Source organism: Cucurbita pepo, chromosome LG19 (assembly GCF_002806865.2).
Source record: "Cucurbita pepo subsp. pepo cultivar mu-cu-16 chromosome LG19, ASM280686v2, whole genome shotgun sequence".
NCBI classification, from domain to species: Eukaryota; Viridiplantae; Streptophyta; class Magnoliopsida; order Cucurbitales; family Cucurbitaceae; genus Cucurbita; species Cucurbita pepo.
The window spans coordinates 4,023,202-4,045,501 of record NC_036656.1 but is presented as its reverse complement, the minus strand read 5'-3'; the positions used below and the strand labels follow the sequence as shown (position 1 = coordinate 4,045,501).

The 22,300-nt window shown below is 35.2% G+C and overlaps 5 protein-coding genes across 5 annotated transcripts in view; 4 read left to right on the top strand and 1 right to left on the bottom strand.

Moving 5' to 3' along the window:
* LOC111781473 (serine/threonine-protein kinase D6PKL1-like) overlaps positions 1–260 on the top strand; it is a 5,282-nt gene extending 5,022 nt beyond the window's left edge. The window contains exon 4 of the mRNA XM_023662084.1: positions 120–260. The gene's annotated coding sequence lies outside the window, so the exon portion shown is untranslated. The remainder of the gene's footprint in view (positions 1–119) is intronic.
* Positions 126–2,515, top strand: LOC111781474 (protein BUD31 homolog 2). The gene is made up of 4 exons (XM_023662085.1): positions 126–260; positions 555–653; positions 754–941; positions 2,114–2,515. The coding sequence occupies exons 2-4, from the start codon at positions 560–562 to the stop codon at positions 2,267–2,269; spliced, it is 438 nt and encodes a 145-aa protein (XP_023517853.1). The 5' UTR covers positions 126–260; positions 555–559; the 3' UTR covers positions 2,270–2,515.
* A 1,996-nt stretch (positions 2,516–4,511) lies between these two features.
* LOC111781028 (uncharacterized protein KIAA1211-like) lies at positions 4,512–5,854 on the top strand. Its single transcript, XM_023661423.1, has 4 exons — positions 4,512–4,867; positions 5,173–5,283; positions 5,384–5,464; positions 5,559–5,854. The coding sequence occupies exons 1-4, from the start codon at positions 4,634–4,636 to the stop codon at positions 5,631–5,633; spliced, it is 501 nt and encodes a 166-aa protein (XP_023517191.1). The 5' UTR covers positions 4,512–4,633; the 3' UTR covers positions 5,634–5,854.
* A 7,840-nt stretch (positions 5,855–13,694) lies between these two features.
* On the top strand, positions 13,695–16,681 carry LOC111781783. The gene is made up of 3 exons (XM_023662481.1): positions 13,695–14,572; positions 15,789–15,993; positions 16,076–16,681. The coding sequence occupies exons 1-3, from the start codon at positions 13,805–13,807 to the stop codon at positions 16,567–16,569; spliced, it is 1,467 nt and encodes a 488-aa protein (XP_023518249.1). The 5' UTR covers positions 13,695–13,804; the 3' UTR covers positions 16,570–16,681.
* Positions 16,682–18,466: 1,785 nt separating this feature from the next.
* On the bottom strand, positions 18,467–20,885 carry LOC111781867 (fructose-bisphosphate aldolase 6, cytosolic-like). The gene is made up of 3 exons (XM_023662594.1): positions 20,755–20,885; positions 19,755–19,982; positions 18,467–19,644 (listed from the first exon to the last, which is right to left on the bottom strand). Exons 1-3 carry the CDS (start codon positions 20,780–20,782, stop codon positions 18,824–18,826), a joined length of 1,077 nt encoding a protein of 358 aa, XP_023518362.1. The 5' UTR covers positions 20,783–20,885; the 3' UTR covers positions 18,467–18,823.
* Positions 20,886–22,300: the final 1,415 nt, after the last annotated feature.

Below are 22,300 nucleotides of genomic sequence, written 5' to 3'. Positions count from 1 at the left end.
TTTTTTTTTTTTTTTTTTTTTTTTTTAATTTTTTTTAAAACTTCAATGGTATATATTTTAAATTTTAAATTTTAATTTAAAAGAGAATTTCAAAATTCTCTCTTTTGTCTCTACCTCAGGCTCCGATTCCTCTCGTTTGCATTTCTCTCGCCTCCGCTCCGCTCCGCTCCGATTCGCGGTTTGTCCCTTTCCTCTCTGACGGCCTCAATATCTTTCCGTCCGGAGTCTTCAATCACCCACCGGGCAAGGATATTTCCCAGGTAACTCCCCCTTTCTTTCTCTGTTTGGTTCTGCCCCTTTGTCTTAGGGTTTTTGGATTTCTGGGGTTTGTGTATCGATATGTGTAGGAGCAGTATATCTATCGATAGAAGTAAAACGAAAAGGAGAGTCTGATTCAAGTATAAGCTGGACATCATACTCTCTTGTAAATACATGGCAGTCCGATTAAACGTTCTTAGTGAATTTGTTTTTCTGTACTCAATTAGCTTCCGTGCCTGTCTTCTTGTTTGGAAGAACTTTTACTTGATTATCGTATTTTCTTGACAATTTTGCAGCAAGAATGCCCAAGATTAAGACAAACCGTGTCAAGTATCCGGAGGGATGGGAGCTAATTGAACCAACTCTCAGAGAATTGCAAGCTAAGATGAGAGAAGGTCTCTCTATCTTTCATTACCATGTGTTTGTTGATATTTTCGTTGTTCTTCATTAGGGTCTATGAATCTGATGCTGGTTTTACTCTTTTGATGATTGCAGCCGAGAATGATCCACATGATGGCAAGAGAAAATGTGAGACATTGTGGCCTATATTCAAAATTGCGCATCAGAAAAGCCGCTATATCTTTGATCTCTATCATCGAAGGAAGGAGATATCTAAAGAATTGTTTGAATTCTGTTTGGACCAAGGCTATGCTGATCGTAACTTAATTGCAAAATGGAAGAAGGTTTGTTTTTTGCCTCTCTCATGTTTTCTGTAAAATGTTTAACATAAGCTTGACATGGTATGAATCTTGTTCATTTGCTTAAGAGTTAGTGTCTACGTAGGCCAAGTGTTCGAAGTTATGTCTAGGGATGAATGAAATTTGTTGGTTGGTTTATTAAAAAGAAGCCACATCTAGGGACTTAAAAAGAATGTTTTGAAAGCTTGGTGGTTTTAGATTAGTTGTATGAAGTAACCAAATAACACTTGAGCCGTAATTTTGGGAAGAAGTGTTGTAAGTTAGATCAGTATCTTTTAAAGTATAAGATGCATTGTGGTGCATATAGTCTTCTAGAATGTAAGACAACATAGTATTGTTGTATGGGATGCTGGAAGTTGAAGAAATGGGGGTTTTGTGAGATGATCCCACGTTGGTTGGAGAGGGAAATGAAACATTCTTTATAAAAGTGTGGAAACCTCTCCCTAGCAAACGTGTTTAAAAATTGCAAGGTTGACGGCAATACGTAACGGGCCGAAGCGGACAATTTTGCTAGTGGTGGGTTTGAGCTGTTACGAATGGTATCAGAGCTAGGCACCGAGCAGTGTGCCAGCAAGGACGTTGAGTCCCGAAGGGGGGGGGGAGGGTGGATTGTGAGATTCCATATCGGTTGGAGAGGGGAACGAAACATTCTTTATAAGGGTGTGGAAACCTTTCCCTAGCAAACGTGTTTTAAAATTGTGAGGCTGATGACGATATGTAACAGGCTGAAGCGGATAACTATCTGCTAGCGATTGGCTTAGGTAGGCTAGGCTTTGGGTAAGAAACCTTTTTGGGGAAATAGGCATCCTATCCAAAAATTTGAAAACCCGAGGTCTTTTCCCCATTAATTGAGAAAAATAGAGGGCAGTACACGGTACAAGAAAAAGCAAGGCACACAGCACTGCACCTAGGTGCCTTTTTCAAAAGAATGGTTGGGATGAGCGTAACATACTTAACAGTTTATATGATTTTGAATCGATCGGTGTCAGTAGTAGTCTCATATCAAGTAGTTGCAGTGATGTCCTTTACCTTTCTCAAATCTTCGAACACAAGGGACGGTTCATATATGTTTCTGCCTTGATGAAGTGTACTGTTGTCATCTTGGTCCTCTTTCTTTTCTTGGAACTGCTCAAACCTAGTTTGGTTCTGTTGTGCAGCCTGGTTATGAACGTTTGTGTTGTCTAAGATGCATACAACCTCGAGATCATAATTTTGCGACGACGTGCGTGTGCCGGGTTCCCAAGCATCTAAGGGAGGAGAAGGTTATCGAGTGTGTGCATTGCGGTTGCAGGGGCTGTGCGAGTGGCGATTGAGTTCTTCTCCTCTTAGTTTGTCTCTCTGATTATAACAACTACACACACTTTGACACTCTGTTTATACACTAGAGTTGTACTAATTTGAACATTTGCACTATGTACTTGCTCTGTTCATACCCATTAGTCATTGGGTTGCCATTATCTTGGGAAGTTTGTTCATGAAAAGGTTGATTTTCCCAAAAACACGTGTATTAGGGAAAGAGTTTTACATTCTTACAAAGAATACTCCGTTTTCTTCTTCAATCGATGTAGGATCTCATAGTTCACTCCTTTCGAGACTTAGCGTTCTTGCTGGCACTCGTTCCCGTGCTAAGTTAAGATTATTGTGTAGTTCCCTTTTCGGTTAAGAATTTTGTCCGGTTCTCTTCTCGATTAGGTCAGAGATTCAAAACTCATCTACTAGATAATAAAATAAAAATCGTCATAGATTCAAAACTCATCTGCTAGATATGTGATTGAATAACTTAAGAAGACATAGTAGGGAATAGTAAAATGTAAATATAAGAAATATATTTTCAATGATATAATATTTACATTTTTTTAATAAAAAACTTCAATTTAAATTGCCACGTTAGAAATATTTAAATTTCGATATATAACGAGTAGATAAAAATATAGAGAATAATTTATGTTCACAAAAAAATATTTGAAAATGAAATTACGATCAATCACGTACCAGCACACTAACAATCACGTACCAGCACACTAACATGTACTACAGTTATGTGACGTCATTTTAAGTTAACTCATGACGGAGACAAATCTGAAAAAAGTATAAAACAAAAAACAAAAACGAGCACATCAAAATACATTAATTACGAAACAGTGCCCAAAAATGTAATTTTTGTGACGTTAGTTAACATCAGGATAGTGTATTGATTGTAATATGACATAAATATGGTCCTGAAATGAAATAGAATAGCAACAACAAAAAAAAAAAACACAACCCTTGAGAACCGCCAACGACCAAGCACATGAAGTTGACTTTAATTTCTTAGAACCCTTCCAACATTCATAGGATAAGATTTAATATCACCCATTTAAAAATAAAAAATTATATAAATACTTTTCTATTAATATTTAAAATAGATGTTCGAATTTTTAATTTTTATTGTGTTATGATCGTGCTTGTCAAGGCTTTTCCACATTCGAATGTGAGCGATTCTGATAATAGAATGATCACGAAAGACTCAAAAGAGTTAAAAGTTACTACTCATACGAACAATGTACACGTTTGATATGTGGAAATCACTACAAGGAAAGTAAGATTTGGATTACCTTGTTGATCGAATATCATTGTTTGAGATTCGAATCACTCCACAAGCAAGATCGATCATGTCGAGCTTGAATGATTCTTGTTGATCAAATATCTCAACGCAAGAACCATTGCTTGAGATTCGAACCACTCCACAAGCAAGATCGATCATGTCTAGCTTGAATGATTCTTGTTGATCAAATATCTCAAACACTTGTTTGAGATTCGAATCACTCCACAAGCAAGATTGATCATGTCGAGCTTGAATGATTCTACATGCCATCTAAACTACATAGAATTGCAAAGAAACTTAGTCATTGGCTAAAGAAAAGCTCAAATGCTTCTTTTACTCTAGTTTTCAAGTCTACTTACAAATACAACATACATGGCTTTATATAGTCTCAAAATGAAACTATTAAAGACAGTCCAAGAGTTTAACAATGATCATAATTAACGTAAATAAAAAGTCTTAAAATACATTAATGAAATACAATAACTCTAAATTGTAATATACCCAAAGTTTATAACATGAAACTTCGTTCTTCCTTAATGTGGCATGAATTGAAATATGTTTTGATAATTTCAACACTATTTTCTTCACATTTCATTGAAGTATATTGTATGATTGATGTCTCTTGGTTCATATCAACGCTCCTTCTCGGTAGCTCAATTCTACAAATTCAGAGCTAAAAGCTTACTTTTTCAGAACAATTCTATATTGGATGACTTGTTAAGAATTTTCTTAGGATGACAAAACATTATAGGAGGATTCGTGTTGGTCAGTGGAAGATAATGAATGAGCAAGATGACACTGTCGTATCAAATCTGGATTCCAAATTCTAATTGAAATTAATTAAATGTTTAATAGAAATGGGTAAATTTTTAATTTTTGGCCCCAAAAAGGCCGTTTTCCGGAGGTAATCCAAGGGTCAGAATTTGAAGATGGGGAAGAACAGATAAAAAAAAAAAAAAAAAAAAAAAAAACAAAAAGGAAAGAAAAATGAGCAGCCCATGAAAGGAAAGGGAAGGGAGTTCATAGTTCATTCATACAACCAACAAAGAGACAAGAACGCTTCCTCTCAAAAAATCGAGAGAAAAAGTTGAAGATGCAGCAGGCGGAGCAAAATCCACAGCACCAGCAGCTTCAATTGATGTTACAGAATTCTGGAAATTTTAGTTTCAGTAGCAAAGACGATGAAGAGATGTCCAAATCGGCGCTTTCGGCTTTTAGGGAGAAGGAAGAGGAGATCGAGCGGATGAGGACCGAAGTTCAGCAGAAACTTCAAGCTCGACTCGGCCGTGTCGAGGAAGAAAACAGGCGTTTGGCTTCCATTCGAGAGGTCTTCTCTTTCCTTACACATAAACCCTAACTAATTAACTCTTCGTTTTTCTTTTCTCTGTTTCATCTCTGCAATAACTGCTATCAATTTCTAATTTCTTTCCGGAATTCTTTTCAATTTTGCGAAATTCAACATCTGACCTAGAAATTCTTCTGCTGCTAGTTTGCGCTTTCCGAAATCGAATCGAAACCCCTAAATTCAACCGCTAAATCGTACTTCATTCTTTATTACCTTAAATTACAAGTAGACTAGTAGTTAGGATGACTGGATAAAGAATTTAATAGCCTGAAGGGAATCATGAACAGGAACTTGAAGCAATAGCGGATCCAATGAGGAAAGAAATCGGACAGATTCGTAAGAGAATTGATGCAGTAAACAAGGAATTAAAACCACTAGGACAAACATGCCAAAAAAGGGTAATCCCCTTTTTTCTTCTTACAATCTTTCTCACAAGTTAATCCAAAGAGACAAACATTTTTGAAACCTTTTAAGATCTGGAATTGTGGTGTATAACAGGAGAAAGAATACAAAGATGCCCTTGATGCCTTCAATGAAAAGAACAGCGAGAAAGTACAATTAGTATCAAAACTAATGGAGGTTAGTCTCATAAATTCTGAAATTCTCTCTTCTAGGAACATTGAATTTAATATGAACACAGAGGTATTGTTTGTTGTGATTATGATGATATTAGATGGTTGGTGAAAGTGAAAGGCTGAGGCTGAGGAGGTTGGAAGAACTGAGTAAGCATGTGGACAACACTTCCTAATTTGATTCATCTGTTTGTAGCCCTTTGTGGTATGTGCTTAACTCTCTGTCTATGTCTGTATTATGGGTGTTTTACTTTAACCACTGTCTTATATTTTGATTTCATTTTGGTTTAGTTTACTTCACTTGAACCAACATTCATAACTTAGGGTAACCACTGTCTTATATGTATGTATTGCTTTTAACTAATACAAAGATATATTGTATTTAAACTTTTCATCATTTGCCATGCATTCTTTAGAAAACATATAGAATTTGATATACAAAGTATTCCATTTCTTTATTTTTCCCTCGGTTTTGGTTTGTTTGATGAGCTCGAGTGGATCGGTTCATACACAAATTACCATTTTAAAGGTAGATGATTTGGTTTCGATATAATATAAAGCAGCTCATAGGGCCCTAATTCTCTGGAAAAAAAAAAAAACAAAATGTTAGATTGGGGCAAGCCCTAACAAAGGCTACACTCCAAATATTGCATTGGGTCAAGCCCTAGTTTGTTCCTGCATGTGTTAGCTACCATTTGTTCTTTGTTGTTTTATGTTTTATGTTATTTTGAAATAATATTTTGTTGTTATATTTTGAAATAAATAGTGGAGTCTTAGAGTTATTTTAATAATTGATTTTATATACTTTTAGAATTAAAACTATGGAGACCAATTTTATGGACTAATTATAACCTTGTTGAATATNTTTTTTTTTTTTTTTTTTTTTTTTTTTTTTTTTTTTTTTTTGTTTGTTTGTTGAGAAAAACACATTAAATGTTGTTCATACATTTGTGTTAATGTTATTTAAATAATTGTTTTTTCTTTTTTCAAATTAAATGATAGGAACTGAGAACTCGATGTTTTTTTAAGGCCTGATCCTATTTGGGTTGGGTACGAGTTTGCAAGGTTGGTTTGAGTTGGATTTTTTTTTTTAAGGCCTGATCCTATTCGGGTTGGGTACGAGTTTAGTGCAAAGGACTGGGTTGACCTTGCCCAATTACATGAAGAAAAAGAGAAAAAATAGAAGAGGATTTAGAAACCAAGTCCAAGCCAGTTACTCCTCTTAGTTTGTCTTCGACTCGTCATCCGGTTTCATATTCGTTCTTTTTCGCACTCAACTCGCTACTTGCCATTTTCTCCTTTTGTTCTTCGTTCCTCACCTCACCGAGACTAACGTGAAGAAGCTACTCTCTACTTCTTTCATTCTTCTTCTTCCTTTACACGACGTGCGTTCCTACTTTTTATTAAGAAAATAAAAAATGACCTCAACCTGACTCGTGACTTATGTATACTCTTACTAAATGATACTTGGAATAAGAGTTTCAAATTTTTGATATGTTAATGGAGAGTACGTGTTAGTTTACCACTAAATTAGGCTCATTAAATCTTATTATGATTTTACAAATTAATTACTCCAATTGGGTAGGGTTACAATTCATTTATTTGAATCCTCAACCAAGAACTGTTCATTTATTTTTTAAAGGCTTCTTTATGTTTTGTTATTAAAAAAATAAATAAAGGAGAAAATATATTAGTGTGTTTTGGCACGACATGTCTCTTTTAATTAAAGTGGTTTGTCAAAAGATTCTCTCTCGTTGATATTTTGAGATGTGAACATAATCAATTTTATAAAAAAAAATATATATAATATTAATAAACAAACTACTCCTTAAACATAATAAATCGTGTTCTTTGTGTTGCCATTACAATGAGTTTTTTTTTTCATTTTTATTTTTTATTATTATTATAAATAAAACACCATCCATTCTAAATTTAAATTATGTAAAATATTCTAAGAATGACAATAATTAGAACCACTAAAACTCATTCTTAGCTAATATTAGACGTTTTAGAACATTACATATCATTATCCTCAAGTCAACCTCGATCTTAAAACGCATCTGGTAGGGAGAGATTTACACATACTTATAAAGAGTGTTTAGTTTCCCTCCCCAACCAACGTGGTATCTCACAATAATATCTTTTATTGTACTTATTATTATAGTACGATTGAAGGTAATATCATAAAAAAAATTTGAGATTTAGAGGAAAATAATACTTTGATCTAATTAAATTATGCTCGTTATTCGTATTAGGTTTGTTCTAAGCCCTACAAAATAATATATATAACAAGAAATGAAGAAGAAAATGAGAGAAGAACCGACAAAGGGCCACAAGGTCCCATTACTTAGAAGCTCACAAACAACACAAGGCATCATCATTTTGTCCCAATACTTGAATGTTCATATAAATGCCTTTTTTTTTTTTAATTTTTTATTTACCAAAAATTTGTGGGAAAATCCATTTCCCATATCCTATGATTTAGATTTGTGGGTGTTTTTTGTGTCCTTTCTCTCTTTAATTTATATATTAAAAGAAGACCTAATTGTACACCATTCATTCAATTTATTTGATTCATTGAATGTGCCCCTCAAACAAATGTAGATATAGCGTATAATAATGTATAATATTGTTCACGATCTTCTCTTATTTAGTCCGATAAAGAATATGAAAATTAAAAAAAAAAAATAGTTAAAAACAATGGATCGAGACATTTTTGAAAAAATAAAGTCTAGAGAACTTATATATATTTGTTTGTTTTTATAGGTATAAAAAGCGGGATTATGGTAGGGAACACAATTCTCGTCTCTTACCCCGTTTATCAAATGGGGATTCCCCATCTCATTCTGGACAGGTTTCCACGAAGTCCTAGTTCTGTCGGATAAATAGATATCTCTGTGTACGTACGAAAGGTTACTTCTGAAAATTTTTACTGAGAAACATGTGAGTGAGGATAAAGTAAGTAGAAAAGACCCGTGTTAGTTTATGGGAATAGAAGAAAAGAGGATCCAAATACAACACTTTTATGTCTCTCTCTTATTAGCATTGCAATTTAGAATCCTATGTAAAAGCGAAGAGGGGACAAAAGTCCGACCATTTCTGATAAAACGATGTCGTCTTCCATTTTACACGTGGAATTCAATAACTAAATGACGTCCCTTCTCCAACCCCCCATTTTGACCGTCTCAATCAACTCTCTTCCAAACGGTAAATTAATTATTAAAAAAAAAAAAAATGTGCTTAAACTTTTTTAGAAAAGTTAAAATATCTTTAAATTTTTTTAAAAAAATTATTATTAAACTTTTATTTACACCTCATCATCTCCCTCTGGTCTATTTCAACTTATGACTCAACAATTTTTAGGTAAAGGTAAAACGTCACCGATGACAGTGAATGCAAGAATGACCATGGGAGTTAAGATAGGACGGTAATATGCATTGTTTTCAGTTAGTAGTTTCAGAGGTGGCTTTTCATTTTCGTGCTCAAAGATTATGCTAAGGTTTTATTTTGACGATATTATTTCTATTTCTTGTTTTAAATTAAGCGTATAAATCTATATCTTCTTTTGAAACGTTTTATTTAGATTTTCGTATATGTTATTAAAATCATGCATGTAGTGACGTCTTTGATGTAAGTAAGAAAATTAGGGGTATTACAATTGGTATCAGAGCATTAGGTTTTTAGATTCTGTAGACCGGCTAATTTCATGGTCTTTTAATAGATATACCGTCACTTTTAGGTATGATTTTTAAAAATAATAACTGCCTTTGTTAAATGTTGTATGTTGTTGATCGATTATGATAATCCAAAGTTTAGCATGTTATGTTATTATGTTTGCATGTTGAGAAGAGTATGTCATATATGTAATTATACAAGTTGAGTGTTATAGACTTAGTACGTTATGTGTTCAATAGAGATTATGACACCTAGAGGTCGAGGAAGAGGGCATAGAAGACGACCCCCCTGTTAGGGGTAGAAGAAGTTTGGTCCACGATAAATCGACCTAATAAAGCGATGCCACCCCCACTGTCAGGGTGCCTCAAGTCACACTAGATCCCACAACCGCTCTAATATGCGAATCATGACAAACGGTTATGCAAATAGTTGCAACTACTCAACAAACTAACACTTCGCCATTAATCAGAAACACAAGATACCTATGAGACTTCAGGGATGTGACCCTCGTACCTTTAATGGGACTACAGAGGATCCAACCGTATGTGGTTGATGTGAAAAGAGACAGTGCTTAGTGCTTAGGTTGATGAATTGCCCAAGGCGATGCAGAGTTACGGTAAGAGTCCACTTGCGAGGCTCTTAGTCTCGAAGGAGGTGTAAGCTCGTGGTTGGAATTTAAGGATGGCTTTTGGGCAGAATATTACCCAAGGGCAACTCGACTTCACAAACAGCAAAAGTTCACACAAGTGACTAAAAGAGGACGTTCAATCACAACATATGCAAGGGAATTCATGAGAATGAAACGATTTTCTCCAGAGTTGGTTGACACCGAACTAAAACTAGCGCAAAGGTTCGTCTTAGGTTTGGACAAAAGAATCCACAGTACTGTCGAGACAATAGTGCCTACTATTATTGTCGCCCTGAGAGCAGCTAAGGCTACAAAAGGTAATATAAGTGAAAAACCTCGAAGACCCCCTCCATCGACCGTCGTTGTGGAACAGAAGTGACGATATGACTAGATTGATCCTCACGATCAACCTCCTACACTGTCACAGCGGCCACCTTACAAATATTGTAGGGATCCTAGGCATGGTCAGCAACCATGCCGACATGAGACTAGAAAAATGAAAGGCCTCAATGCAATGAATACAGTAACTATAAGAATTAAATTTACAAATGAACTCAGAGTCGGATAAGCTCTCACTTCTCAAATATAATATTATATTTAGAAATGATTAGTTGTCTTAATTATGAAACTAAACCATATTCTTAAATGATTAGACATTAAAACACATATTATTTAAGGTAGCACCCATTAATGATGAAGATTCCATATAACATTAATTATAAATTATTTATGATAATAAAGTGGTAAAAATAAAGAAAAAGACATATTTAATTAATTTGGAAATGATGGGCAAAATCATAACATAAAAGCTTCTTCTTCAACTTTTTCAAATTAAAGATAAAAAGCTAAAGAAATAAATAAATGAGGGGATATAAAGTTAAAGGTAGCTCTATTAATTATTTAATTCATCATTTTGGAATCATATTTTACATTATATTGTTACTGCTCCAACCCAAACCCATCATCTTCCCAACCACTCTTACCTACCACAAATGTGTTGCCTTTCCATGATTTGTAACCCGCACGGTTTGAGTTCGGTTGAACTTGGTTCGATTCACGAGTGGTGAATTAACACGATTCTCTACAATGGTACGATATTGTCTACTCTGAGCATAAGAGCTCATGTTTTTGCCTCATATTAATGAAGACCCATGATCAACTTTTATCTACACAATCAACTAAAGTGAACGACGGGATAAAAAATCAAAAGTTTAAACCAAAAAAGTAAAAAGTAAGAAGATGGGGATGAAATAAAGGGGGTAAAAGTAAAAAAAGAAGGGCACCAATTTGCAATGATTATTAAATGGAAAGGAGGTGGTTGACTCGACAAAAACGACACATTAAAAGCAAAAACGACACATAAAAAGCAAAAACTCGGTTTTCCACCCTATTTTAAATTCTTTAAACCTTACTTTAAATAGAATTCTACAACCCTCATCATATCGCCCATTCCTCGTGCACAAAAAGTTTACAACTTTAATTTTCAATTTATAGTTTTAAATATAATTGTTTCAATCATGCTTCAAACGTCAACTAAATCCCTTAAAGTCGACCCTCGAGTAGTGTGATCGACTCCATGAGAATCACCCAGACTAAGATTCGAGTCTGTACCATGATTAATGAAGGGCCTAAAGAGGAATGATTTTAATCGAGTAACGGTCTACGTGGGTACCTCTTTTATATTAAAAAAAATTATTGACAACCAGACCACGACATTGACATTTCAATTTCTTTGATGGGTTCTTTCACCGTTAATTTTCACGAGCCATTTTATAAACTATTTTAGAGAGTCGTTATTCCTAACATGTTATCCTTTAAGATTTGTTTATTTATTTATTTTTGGAGACGATGGAGGTCAAAATGGCTGGGAAAACTTGGAAGTGGTCAAATATCCGACCCGGCTGCCCATTTGTCGGCTTTCCCCAATTTCTCTGTTTCTTCCTTTTGTCGTTTTCCTATTTCTTCTTCTTCTCATGCTCTTTTTTCACGTGTTTATTTAGTTTTTCTTTTTTTAATTTTTAAAATAATTTAATACATCTCTAATTTTTTTTTACTTTTAACATTTTAATTTTGTCTTTATTAAAAAAATAATTGAATAAAAATAGTATTTATGGAAGTTTTTTAATTTACAAATAATAAGAATGCCACGTGGACAGCAGTAAAGAGGAAGTTTTTATCCTTCAATATTACCTTTACGGTTGCATTAAATTAACATCACACGTGTCAATGCTCCCATTGGTTCTGTTTTTATTTTTATTTTTTGCATTTAAAAACTTAAAATCACACAACTTGCCTTTGCCCAGACCCTCAATATCGAATCCTATTTTGTCTTCTAATGGAAATTTCTAAATTCGCTTACTATTTAATTGTAGATAAAATTAATAATATTAATTAATTAATTAATTAATTTTTAGTTCATTAACTTAAAAAATATTAAATGAATTATTATTATTACATACAAAAATGTTTAAAAATTATAGATTTATTAGATTTAAAAAAAATGTTTAAAAATTTAGTAGATACAATTAAATAATAAAATATTTATTTTACACCATCTTAAATATTTTTATTGTTTAATTAGTTGAAATTAGTATTTAAAAGTAAATAAAATAAATAAAAAAAATCGAAAAAGTGAGACAAAATTTGATGGGATGCTCCTTTTAAGATACATTGAAATACAAAATAGAAAATAGAAAATGTAAAATTTATTAAGAAAGGACAAAAACACATCATTTTCATCAACATTCGCAAAAACAATTCAATTTCTCATAACCTTTTAAATGTCATTAAATAAATGAGGAGACAATAAACAAAATAAACAAAATTATCGAGCGTATAGTAAAAGTTTGTATGTCAAAGTATCGATTTTGTTTTATTTTAAAAATGAGTCACTTGATTGTGACCTGCATTGGAATAGAATCGTGTGACTCGACTCTAATTGTGTGAGATTCTACGTTAGTTGGAGAAGGGAACAAAATATTTCTCATAATAGTGTGAGTTTTAAAACCTTCACCGAAAATCCTTGAACAGAAATCCAAAAAAGAACAATACTATTATAAATGATATCAGAGCTAGTCATCGAATGACGTGAGACACTGATTTGAGTAGGGTTAGTCGTTCTCCATAGTAGATGCGATCTTGAGGTGAAGCTCGAAAGTATTAGCTCAAAGAAGAAAATATATGTTAGCGGTCGGTTTAAGGTACTATAAAACGATCATCTAATATGTACATATATATATATATATATATATATATAAATGGAGGAATTAAAAACATGGTCCAAATGGAAGCTATGAACGTAGGTACCCAAGTTAATTTATATTTACAAAAATAAAACATTTTAATAAATTTAATAATATTTTTAAAAATATAATATAATACAATAAATTTATTGGGAGGGAGAACCTAGCTTGGAAGAAATCTCTCTCTGTAAGAGTCCAACTCCCCGTTTATAGAAATGGTTCATTTTGGCCCGTTACATATCATCGTTAATATCACAATTTTAGAACGCGTCCACTATGGAGAGAGTCTAGCCCTACTCTATTTAGTGTCTCGCATCATTCGGTGACTGGTTTTGATACCATTTGTAACAATCTAAGTCCACCGCTAGCAGAAATTATCTATTTTGGCTCGTTAGACGGAAAATTTTCATCCCGAACAAGAGAGGTCCTGCATGGTAAATAGACATCTGAAACGGATCTTTTTAATATTAAAATTTCTTTCTCTCACATAAAAAAATAAAGATGAGTGAGAAAGAAGGCCTCCATTTATTATTATTATTATTATTTTAATTTAGTTAATTGCATGCTGTACCTTGTGGTCTGTGGATAGCAATGCATGGAATCTTTCTTCAACAACTCTCTTCCTAATTTAATTTCCATTAATACATTAAAAAAAAAACAATTAACACTTTAATCTAATCTTAATTCCTCTGTTCTTCTTATAATCCCACAAATTTGTTACCCTTTTTAAATCCCCCAACTCTCCTCTTCCTCTTCAATCTCTTCAAAATCGCTATCCATTGGCTTCTAATTTCCTCCATTCATGATGCCTCACAAGCCCTTGCACGAGTTACTGCAACAGGATCAAGAGCCCTTCCATTTGAACAGATACATCGCCGACAAACGCGTTGATCTCAAAAGGGTTTCGCCTAAAACTGATTTACAGCTCAAGAAACGAAAACCCATTTCGTCAAATTCTGTTTTCCGGGGAGATTTTTGCAGAAATGGTTGTTTTAAATCATTCCAGCCCTCGCCGGAGCTCCGGAAATCTCCCCTGTTTGAGTTTCGTTCGCCGGCCAGAAATAGAAATAGCCCTAATGCGATTTTCCTCCATGTTCCGGCTAGAACGGCGGCGTTGCTTCTTGAAGCTGCTTTAAAGATTCATAAACAGAAATCGACAGCGAAATCTAAGAAAACCCAGATTAAGAATCAAGGGCTTGCGCGATTTGGGTCGGTTTTGAAGAGATTAACTCTTCGAAATCGAAACAACACTGACCGTGAAACTGAAGGTTGTGATAATGGCGGCGATTTAGCGTCGTTTGGGCATAGAAAAAGCGCCATTAGAAGGAAAATAACGCAGGGGGAGACGAGTTCTTATAATGGAAGGTCTAGCTATGGATTCTGGTCGGAAACCAACGAAGAAGTAAGATCAATGGATTTGGGGACTTCTTGTAGTAGCCAATCTGTGGATTCAGGGGAAGATTTCTGTGAAAGCCCTTTCCGATTTGTTCTTCAGCGAAGCCCCTCGTATGGTTGCCGGACGCCGGATTTTCTGTCGCCGGCGGCCTCTCCTTGTCGCCGTAACAAAGAGGTTTGAAAATTTACTCTGACATTAAATGCAGTGTGTGTTCTTGATAGTACTCTTAAGCATATCTCTGCAATTTTGATTGTTTTTTCCTTTTTTTACTTTCTTTGTGGAGTTGAGAGTGTGTCGGGTTGAAAAACTATTTGCGTCAAACAGACAAAACCCATTATGTTTTTTGCAGGATGAATTTATGAGCAATTCTTTTCAACTTTTGTTTGATCGTAAGTGATTAGACAAATGATTATTTGGTTAAACCCTTGAAAGTTCATCTGGATGGTTGACAAAATGATTAGCTGATTGGGGTTTTTATGCTCTACTTATCACTCAATTGACTGAATTAGGCTTATTATTTGAAGTTTCTATTGTGTAAGATCGGAGAATTGAGTAGAGAATTTGTATCGGCCCCGGCCTTAGCCCCAGTCCAGAGCTAGCATATATTGTCCTCGAAGGTTTTAAAACGTGTATACTAGGGAGAAGTTTCACACCCTTATAAAAATGTTTTGTTCTCCTCCCCACCCGATGTGGAATCTCACAATCTATCCCTTTTGGGTTCTAGCGTTCTTGTTAGCCCTCGTTCCCTTCTCCAATCGATGTGGGACCCCCTAATCCACCCTCAATTGGGGCCAAGTGTCCTTGCTGTCGCACTGCCTCGTGTTCACCTTTTTCGGGGCTCAACCTTCTTGTTGGCATATCGCCCTGTGTCTAAATCTGATACCATTTGTAATGGCCCAAGTCCACTACTATAAGATATTGTCCTCTTTGGGCTTTCTATTTCAAGCTTCCCCTTAAAGTTTTTAAAACGCGTATAATCGTGAGAACTTTCCACACCCTGATAAGAATGTTTCGTTCTCCTCCTCACTCGATATGGGATCTCACAATCCATCCTTCTTCAGGGCCTAGCGTCCTCGCTGACATTCGTTCCATTCTCCCATCGATGTGGGACCCCCCAATCTACCCCCTTCGAGGCCCAACGTCCTTGCTGGCACACAGCCTCGTGTCCAACCCCTTTTGAGCTTGGCCTCCTCGTTGGCACATCATCCGGTATTTGGCTTTGGTACCATTTGTAACGCCCCAAACCCACCACTAGCAGATATTCTCCTCTTTGGGCTTTCTCTTTTGAGCTTTCCCTCGAGGTTAAAACCCTTATGATAGGGGATTTCATGCCATCCGTATTTCCATCATTCGGATTTGTCTTTTGAACTTTGTTTGAATGTTTGTACAGGATGAAACAGTAAACAGTGAAGAAAGCTTGAAGAAATTTCAGGTGGAAGAAGATGAAGAAGATAAGGAGCAATGTAGTCCCGTGTCTGTATTGGATGGTCCCTTCGACGACACATACGATGAACGACGTGACAACCGGGACGGGGACGGGGACGGGGACGGGGACATAGATTACAATTTGGAATGCAGCTATGCAACAGTCCAAAGTAAGTAGATTTAGTATTGTAAAGACTCCTCAGCCATAATTTTCCTTACCATGTTTCTGATTCCCATTTCTACACATATTAGGAACAAAGCAGCAACTATTAAACAAGCTTCGAAGATTCGAGAGACTTGCCGACTTGGACCCGATCGAGCTCGAGAAAATAATTCAAGAGGAAGAGGAAGAAGAAGAAGAAGAGCTAGAAAACTACAAAGAGTCAGTTCAATGGGATAACGCATACGACATCGAACGTTTCGTGAAAGAGGTTGCAAACAATGCAAGCTCCCAACCTCGAGACATGAGGAAACTCGTCATGGATCTCATTGCGGAAGAAGAGGCGAAACGAAGCGATCTCGATGCGAGAGAGGAGGTTATACAGAGGGTTTGCAAGAGGTTGGAGGAGTGGGAAGTGGTGGAATTGAACACCATTGAGATGATGGTGGAGGAAGATCTAAGGAAGGAGGTTGGGGAGTGGAAGAAGGAGGAGGAGGAGGAGAGGAGAGGGGGGGCCGCCATGGATTTGGAGCTTGCAATTTTCAGTGTGTTGGTGGAGGAATTGGCTGTGGAACTTGCTTGTTGAAATTATGTATATAGGAGAGGAGGGTGGTGGTGGTGGTGGTGGTGGTGGTGGTGTATGAATATTTGATGTATATTATTACATATCTTTCATATCTAAGCATTTCATTTAATTAATCATATGCTACAATAATCCCTCTTTCAATTAAAAGATTATTATAAACGTTAGGAATTTGGAGTTGTACTAGCCTTCTTCGACTAACCTAGTTCATCAGATATTGTCATTTTTGGACTTATCTGAGATTTTTACAACACTAGGGAGAAGTTTCTGTACTCGAATGAGATGAGATCTTACCGTTCATAGGTTGGGATGCGAGTTGGTGACCTAAACAACTTGAATAGAGTTTGAATAGCTTAGTTAGTACAACAGGGGGACTGAAAAATTCTCGTATTACCGGTTCAAATCTGCTATTGACAATAAGGATAACGTGTAGGAAAGGAAATAGCCGGTATAGCTCAATTAGTATAGCAAAAGACTGAAAATCCTCGTATTACTGGTTCAAATCCGCTATTGACAATAAGGATAATGTGTAGGAAAGGAGTTGAGTTGGGTTGTCTGTTTTTTAAAATGATTTTAAAAAAAACATACTTGTTGTCGTTTTTTAAAATTATTTTAAAATAATACATTCACCGTTATAACACATTAGTAATATTGGTTACAAATTCACAATTGTTAAGTTCTCGAATCATATGAACACTTCTAATTATACTGTTAGAGCAAAGGTCCGGTAGAACTCGCTCATTTTTTAAGCAAAGGGCACAAATAGGCAGCTTAGGTCCTGAAATTAAAAAATAACATAAATCCTGAAATGGCCGAGGGATTTGTAGTGAATCAGACATTTGTTTGACCAGTCTTCTGGTTTCTCAAACTTGTGGGCCACCACATGATGTTACGTTGACATGTCATTTCAATTATTCTGATGTGGCAACAACTGAAGAATGGAAGTTATTTGTTGGATGCTGACTCATCATCTTCTTCCTTCTTGATTGGGGCCCACAAGTGTAATTTCGCTATCCCAATAAATATGTTCCCTTAAATGGTCAAACTTGGTAATTAATGGTAATTAATGGAGAACACAAACAACTATTAATGGTAATTTAATATTCTATTTCTTTAAAACTAATTACCATAAATAAATAAATAAATAACTACTGCTTTTAAAAAGTATTTGGTGGGCCATGTGTTAAAAATACTATTTTTAGAGCATAAATCAAAACCACGCCGACTTTAATTATTATTATTATTTTTTTTTTACTTTTTCAGTTTTAAAACACATCTATTAAAAAAATGACAAACAAATCAGATTGCTCGAGCCTAACTGACAAACAAATCAGATTGCTCGAGCCTAACATCATTACTGGCCCACCAAAGCATATGAGTGCCAAAATCTCACACACCGTCTCAGTGCCAAAGCATCATTTTTGACACACCAAACACACCGCGTTTAGTGTCGAACTATCACGGGATCTCACCATCTACCCCAGCTCACCGCTCAATGTCGAATTTTAATACCAACTATACCTAATGTTACTACTATCAAATATTGATATTGTCCACTTCAACCATCCTTACTACCCATTATGCTAAAAGAAAGCAAACAATGTACCCTAAAAAAAATTACACAATCCACCTAAAAAAAATTACACAATCCACCTTCATGGATCATGGACCTAGCATCCTTGTGCCTTCGATGTCAATCCTATCTGAGATCTCACAATCAACCTTTAGCTTCCTTCGATGTCAATCCTATTTGAGATCTCACAATCAACCTTTAGCATCGAAACCAAGCTCACCCCTCAACGTCAGATTCTGACATAAATTGTTGTTGTACCAACATGATAATATTTGGGCTACATTAAACTTATGTTAAAAAAAAAAGGAAAAAAAACTGAAAATAATGTACCCTCGAAAAATTACTATAAAATTCAAATTGCGGCAAAATAAAAGTCCCACCCACAAATGGTGTTATTAACCAATGAAAAAAGCAAAATTACAACACAAAACAGAAGATATTCTTCAGTTGTTGTTCCAACTGAAATGTGAGAAAAAAAAAAAAAAAATAGTTTAAAAAAGATCTAACATGGCAACGCTCCTCATGCTTTATTACCAATGCCTACCCCATTACTTGATATTAGCAATGAATTAGAAGAAATGAGAGCTAGCTACCTCTTCTGATGCCTGAGAATCAATCCAAACACAATATACCGCAACCTTTTTCTTTTTTTTCTCCCCTAACAAAATATCCAGCCAAAACTCATCAATACTTGTAGTTATCGATGTGGAGGCTCTCCGAGGCACCCTCGCTGATCTTAGCATCACCCTTGTAAGTTCCAAGAGTTGCTTCAGAGTTGGCCTTGCACCTCACGAGCAAAGCATCCTGAGCCTTGGGGATGTTTTCATCCTTTCCAGCCCATGCCTTGAGGGTACTCTGTTGCAGAGCACGTCCGAAGGAGAAAGAAAGTGACCATGGCTTCTTTCCCTTCAGTTTGTTCATGGCATTGAGATTGACGGTGGCCTCCTCTTCGCTCTGTCCACCAGACAAGAACACCACAGCAGGAACTGCAGGAGGAACTGTACGCTGAAGGGCACGGACGGTGTACTCAGCGATCACTTCTGGTGCAGCCTTTGCAGCTTTAGATCCTGGAGTAACCATGTTGGGCTTCAACAAGGTTCCTTCCAAGAGGACATGGTGGTCATTTAGAGCCTTGTAGCATGCAGCAAGAACACGTTCTGTTACATCAGCGCACTTGTTGATGTCATGAGAACCATCAACCAAGATCTCAGGCTCAACAATGGGCACAAGACCATTCTCCTGGCAAATGATGGCATATCTAGCCAATCCGTTGGCATTTTCATTGATAGCCAACTGTGATGGTTCGTTATCACCGATCTTGAGCACAGCACGCCATTTAGCAAAGCGAGCACCAGCTGCATAGTACTTTTGGCAGCGGCCAGCAAGACCATCAAGACCCTGGGTTGTGGTTTCCCCATTGGTTCCAGCAAGCTCAACAGTGCCTACGTCAACCTTAATGCCGGGAAGTACACCACCTTCCTTCAAAACATCAACGAAAGGCTTGCCTGCACAAAGTAATAGAGGGGAAAAAAAGTGAGAACCATCAGTCTGTCTATAAGATTCAGAAAGTACAATCCAAACTATTAAAAAAAGACCATGCGAATAGATCAGATACCTGCAGCTGTCTTCTGGTAGAGAGTTTCCTCGAAGAGAATGACTCCACTAAGGTATTGGAGAGCATTAGGAGCAGTGAAAAGGAGCTCACGAAGAGCACGTCTGTTGGTTTCAACATTCTCAACATTGATACTGGCAAAACGCTTTCCAATTGTGCCAGTGGATTCATCAGCAGCTAGAATTCCCTTTCCAGGAGTTCCAATGTAGGCAGCATTGGCAATAAGCTCATCTGCATGGAAGAAAATACGGAAATAATGATAAATAACAGAATTAAGAAACGTCACTTCGAGAATTCCACAACAAAAGCAGCAAAATACTCAAAGATAAAACATCACGAGGCAGATTCACAAAGTACAATAGAGAATTTGTCCTTCAGGTTAAAACTAAATCCAATAATGTGGTCCACAAATAAAAAGTACAACCTCAACATGAAATAACCATTTTTATTCATAAGATTTAAATCAGAAGGTCAGTCGACTCAGCCACCAAATTAACTCAAAGACAAAGTTTGGTTTCGTTCTACTGGTATATACTAGTTTCGGTGAAGGTAAGAGAAGTTTGTAGTTATCCATGGATTCATTTCGTATTTAACGGAGAACAAACCTCAAAAACATAGATCTGGACCGCTACCCTGTCGATCTAATCAACAGCTATTCTTTCAGGAAATCGAGAAATTAAGACAATAACGTAAAGAAAACGTCTAAATCTGGTGCCAAACAGACAATTAACATAGTTTCCCGTCTCATCAAATGATATATTGTGCTAGAAAGCATGAGTTCAGCATCACGAAAAGCGAAAACAATGAATCAAAATACCAAAAAAGCAGATCATTCCGGATCCAATTAACAAACAAATAGATCGAGAAAACAAATGTAAGTAAATAAAACATGCAACACTAGATCTGGAAATAGAAAGGAAGAAGCAACAGAATTCAGATCGGATATATGAGAGATGAAATGCAGGAAAAAGCTGGTGGAAGAAGAAGAGATGGTGGCAATTACCAGCGTATTTGCCTCTGAAACAAGACATGTTGGATGAGTTCTGAAAGAGAACAAAAATGGAGCTTTCGGAGAAGAGAAAATGGCGAATGGGATATACGAAAACGAGAAAGGGTTAGGGCTTTTAAGGAGGGCGGAAGCAGCGAGAAAGGTGCCTCGCCACGCACTTTTCAGCATTTGCACGTGACAATCAACTAACGGATCTTTTGTATTGATTTTACATTTCTGCCCTTCATCGGTTGAGCCGTCCCACTTTGTCCAGGAGTCCGGTTTTACTTTTCTTCTTTAAAAAATTAAATTAAATTAAAGAAAACTATTTTTAAAATATAAAATTAAATAATTGTTTTGATTATTTTTTTTTTTAAAAAAAGAAAACTATAGATGGAATTAAAAATTGGAGATCGTCACCCTCTATATATTATTGTTAACAATTTTTTTTATTATAATTATTATTATTTTTAAAACCCATTTGTTTATTTTTTAAGCTAAATTAAATAAAATATTATTAAATTTTGTACCTGTTTCAATAATATTTTAAAACATTATATTTAAATAATTTGCTTTAAAAAAAAAAGCCTTAAAACTTTTTTAAAAACTATTTAACTTATAAAAATGTTTAAAAAATAATTTTAAATTTTCAAAAATTTCATTAAATACTCTTAATTTTTTTTTAACTTTAAAAACACTTAAATTAAATTCGTTAACATGGCGAAATTAATATTATAAAAAGTTGGAAATGATCTATGAGGTATCGATAAAGGATTTTTATCTATATATAAACGTTAATTTTTTTTTTAATATTTATTTATAAAGTAGAGGGCGTTAATGTTTCTTTTAAAATTTCATAAATATTTTTTAAACTGTAATTTTCTAACTTTTTAAAAAGATTAAAACGTATTTTTGAAACACTATTATTTTTTAAATAAAGTATTTCCATCCCATTTTTTTAAGATTCAAATTTAAAGTATTTCCATTTTAAAGTATTTTTAAAATAAAAGTATAAAATTTGGAGTATTTTTATTAATTTAATATTATTTTCATAAGCTTATTTGGTGATTGGGTGGAAGAGGAGAGGGTCAAAAGTGGAAATGGAAAACTTCGGTTTAGAGATGGTAGAAAAAGGAAAGTGGCAGGTGGCGGTGGGATGGTGGTATTGGTGGTTGTAAAGAGGGAAAACAAAGAGCGCCGCCGTGAGCGGCGGACGTGGTTTTGTTTTCAGGCTTTAGGTGGTATTTCGGTTTTATCCGACACGTCTTGGTTTTGGACACCGACCTCACTTTTCCTTCAAATTCGACCCGACCCGATTCTATGGCCTCAATTTAAAAATAATTATACAAAAATCAACGTAATTTTAAAAGCAATTTAATTTAAATTTCTTAATTGAGTTTCTAAAACTCTAAACTAATTATTCATAAATTAAAACTTTAAAGTGATTTCATTTATATAATCCGTTGAAATTTTGTGTCGGAAAATGGTTGAAATAACAACCAATTACCTAATATTTTGAATTTTTTATTTGTATAAATTAATATAAGTGTCGTTATACATA

What these genes read in the sequence shown, in the direction of transcription:
- LOC111781867 (XM_023662594.1), bottom strand. Translation starts at nt 20,782, where the DNA reads ATGTCTTGTTTCAGAGGCAAATACGCTG. An exon ending in TTTCAGAGGCAAATACGCTG is followed by an intron (nt 19,983 to 20,754) that starts GTAATTGCCACC and finishes TCTTCCATGCAG; the next exon opens with ATGAGCTTATTGCCAATGCT. An exon ending in CTACCAGAAGACAGCTGCAG is followed by an intron (nt 19,645 to 19,754) that starts GTATCTGATCTA and finishes TACTTTGTGCAG; the next exon opens with GCAAGCCTTTCGTTGATGTT.
- LOC111781028 (XM_023661423.1), top strand. Translation starts at nt 4,634, where the DNA reads ATGCAGCAGGCGGAGCAAAATCCACAGCACCAGCAGCTTCAATTGATG. An exon ending in GACAAACATGCCAAAAAAGG is followed by an intron (nt 5,284 to 5,383) that starts GTAATCCCCTTT and finishes GGTGTATAACAG; the next exon opens with GAGAAAGAATACAAAGATGC. An exon ending in TAGTATCAAAACTAATGGAG is followed by an intron (nt 5,465 to 5,558) that starts GTTAGTCTCATA and finishes TGATGATATTAG; the next exon opens with ATGGTTGGTGAAAGTGAAAG.
- LOC111781474 (XM_023662085.1), top strand. Translation starts at nt 560, where the DNA reads ATGCCCAAGATTAAGACAAACCGTGTCAAGTATCCGGAGGGATGGGAG. An exon ending in GCAAGCTAAGATGAGAGAAG is followed by an intron (nt 654 to 753) that starts GTCTCTCTATCT and finishes TGATGATTGCAG; the next exon opens with CCGAGAATGATCCACATGAT. An exon ending in TAATTGCAAAATGGAAGAAG is followed by an intron (nt 942 to 2,113) that starts GTTTGTTTTTTG and finishes TCTGTTGTGCAG; the next exon opens with CCTGGTTATGAACGTTTGTG.
- LOC111781783 (XM_023662481.1), top strand. Translation starts at nt 13,805, where the DNA reads ATGATGCCTCACAAGCCCTTGCACGAGTTACTGCAACAGGATCAAGAG. An exon ending in CTTGTCGCCGTAACAAAGAG is followed by an intron (nt 14,573 to 15,788) that starts GTTTGAAAATTT and finishes ATGTTTGTACAG; the next exon opens with GATGAAACAGTAAACAGTGA. An exon ending in CAGCTATGCAACAGTCCAAA is followed by an intron (nt 15,994 to 16,075) that starts GTAAGTAGATTT and finishes TACACATATTAG; the next exon opens with GAACAAAGCAGCAACTATTA.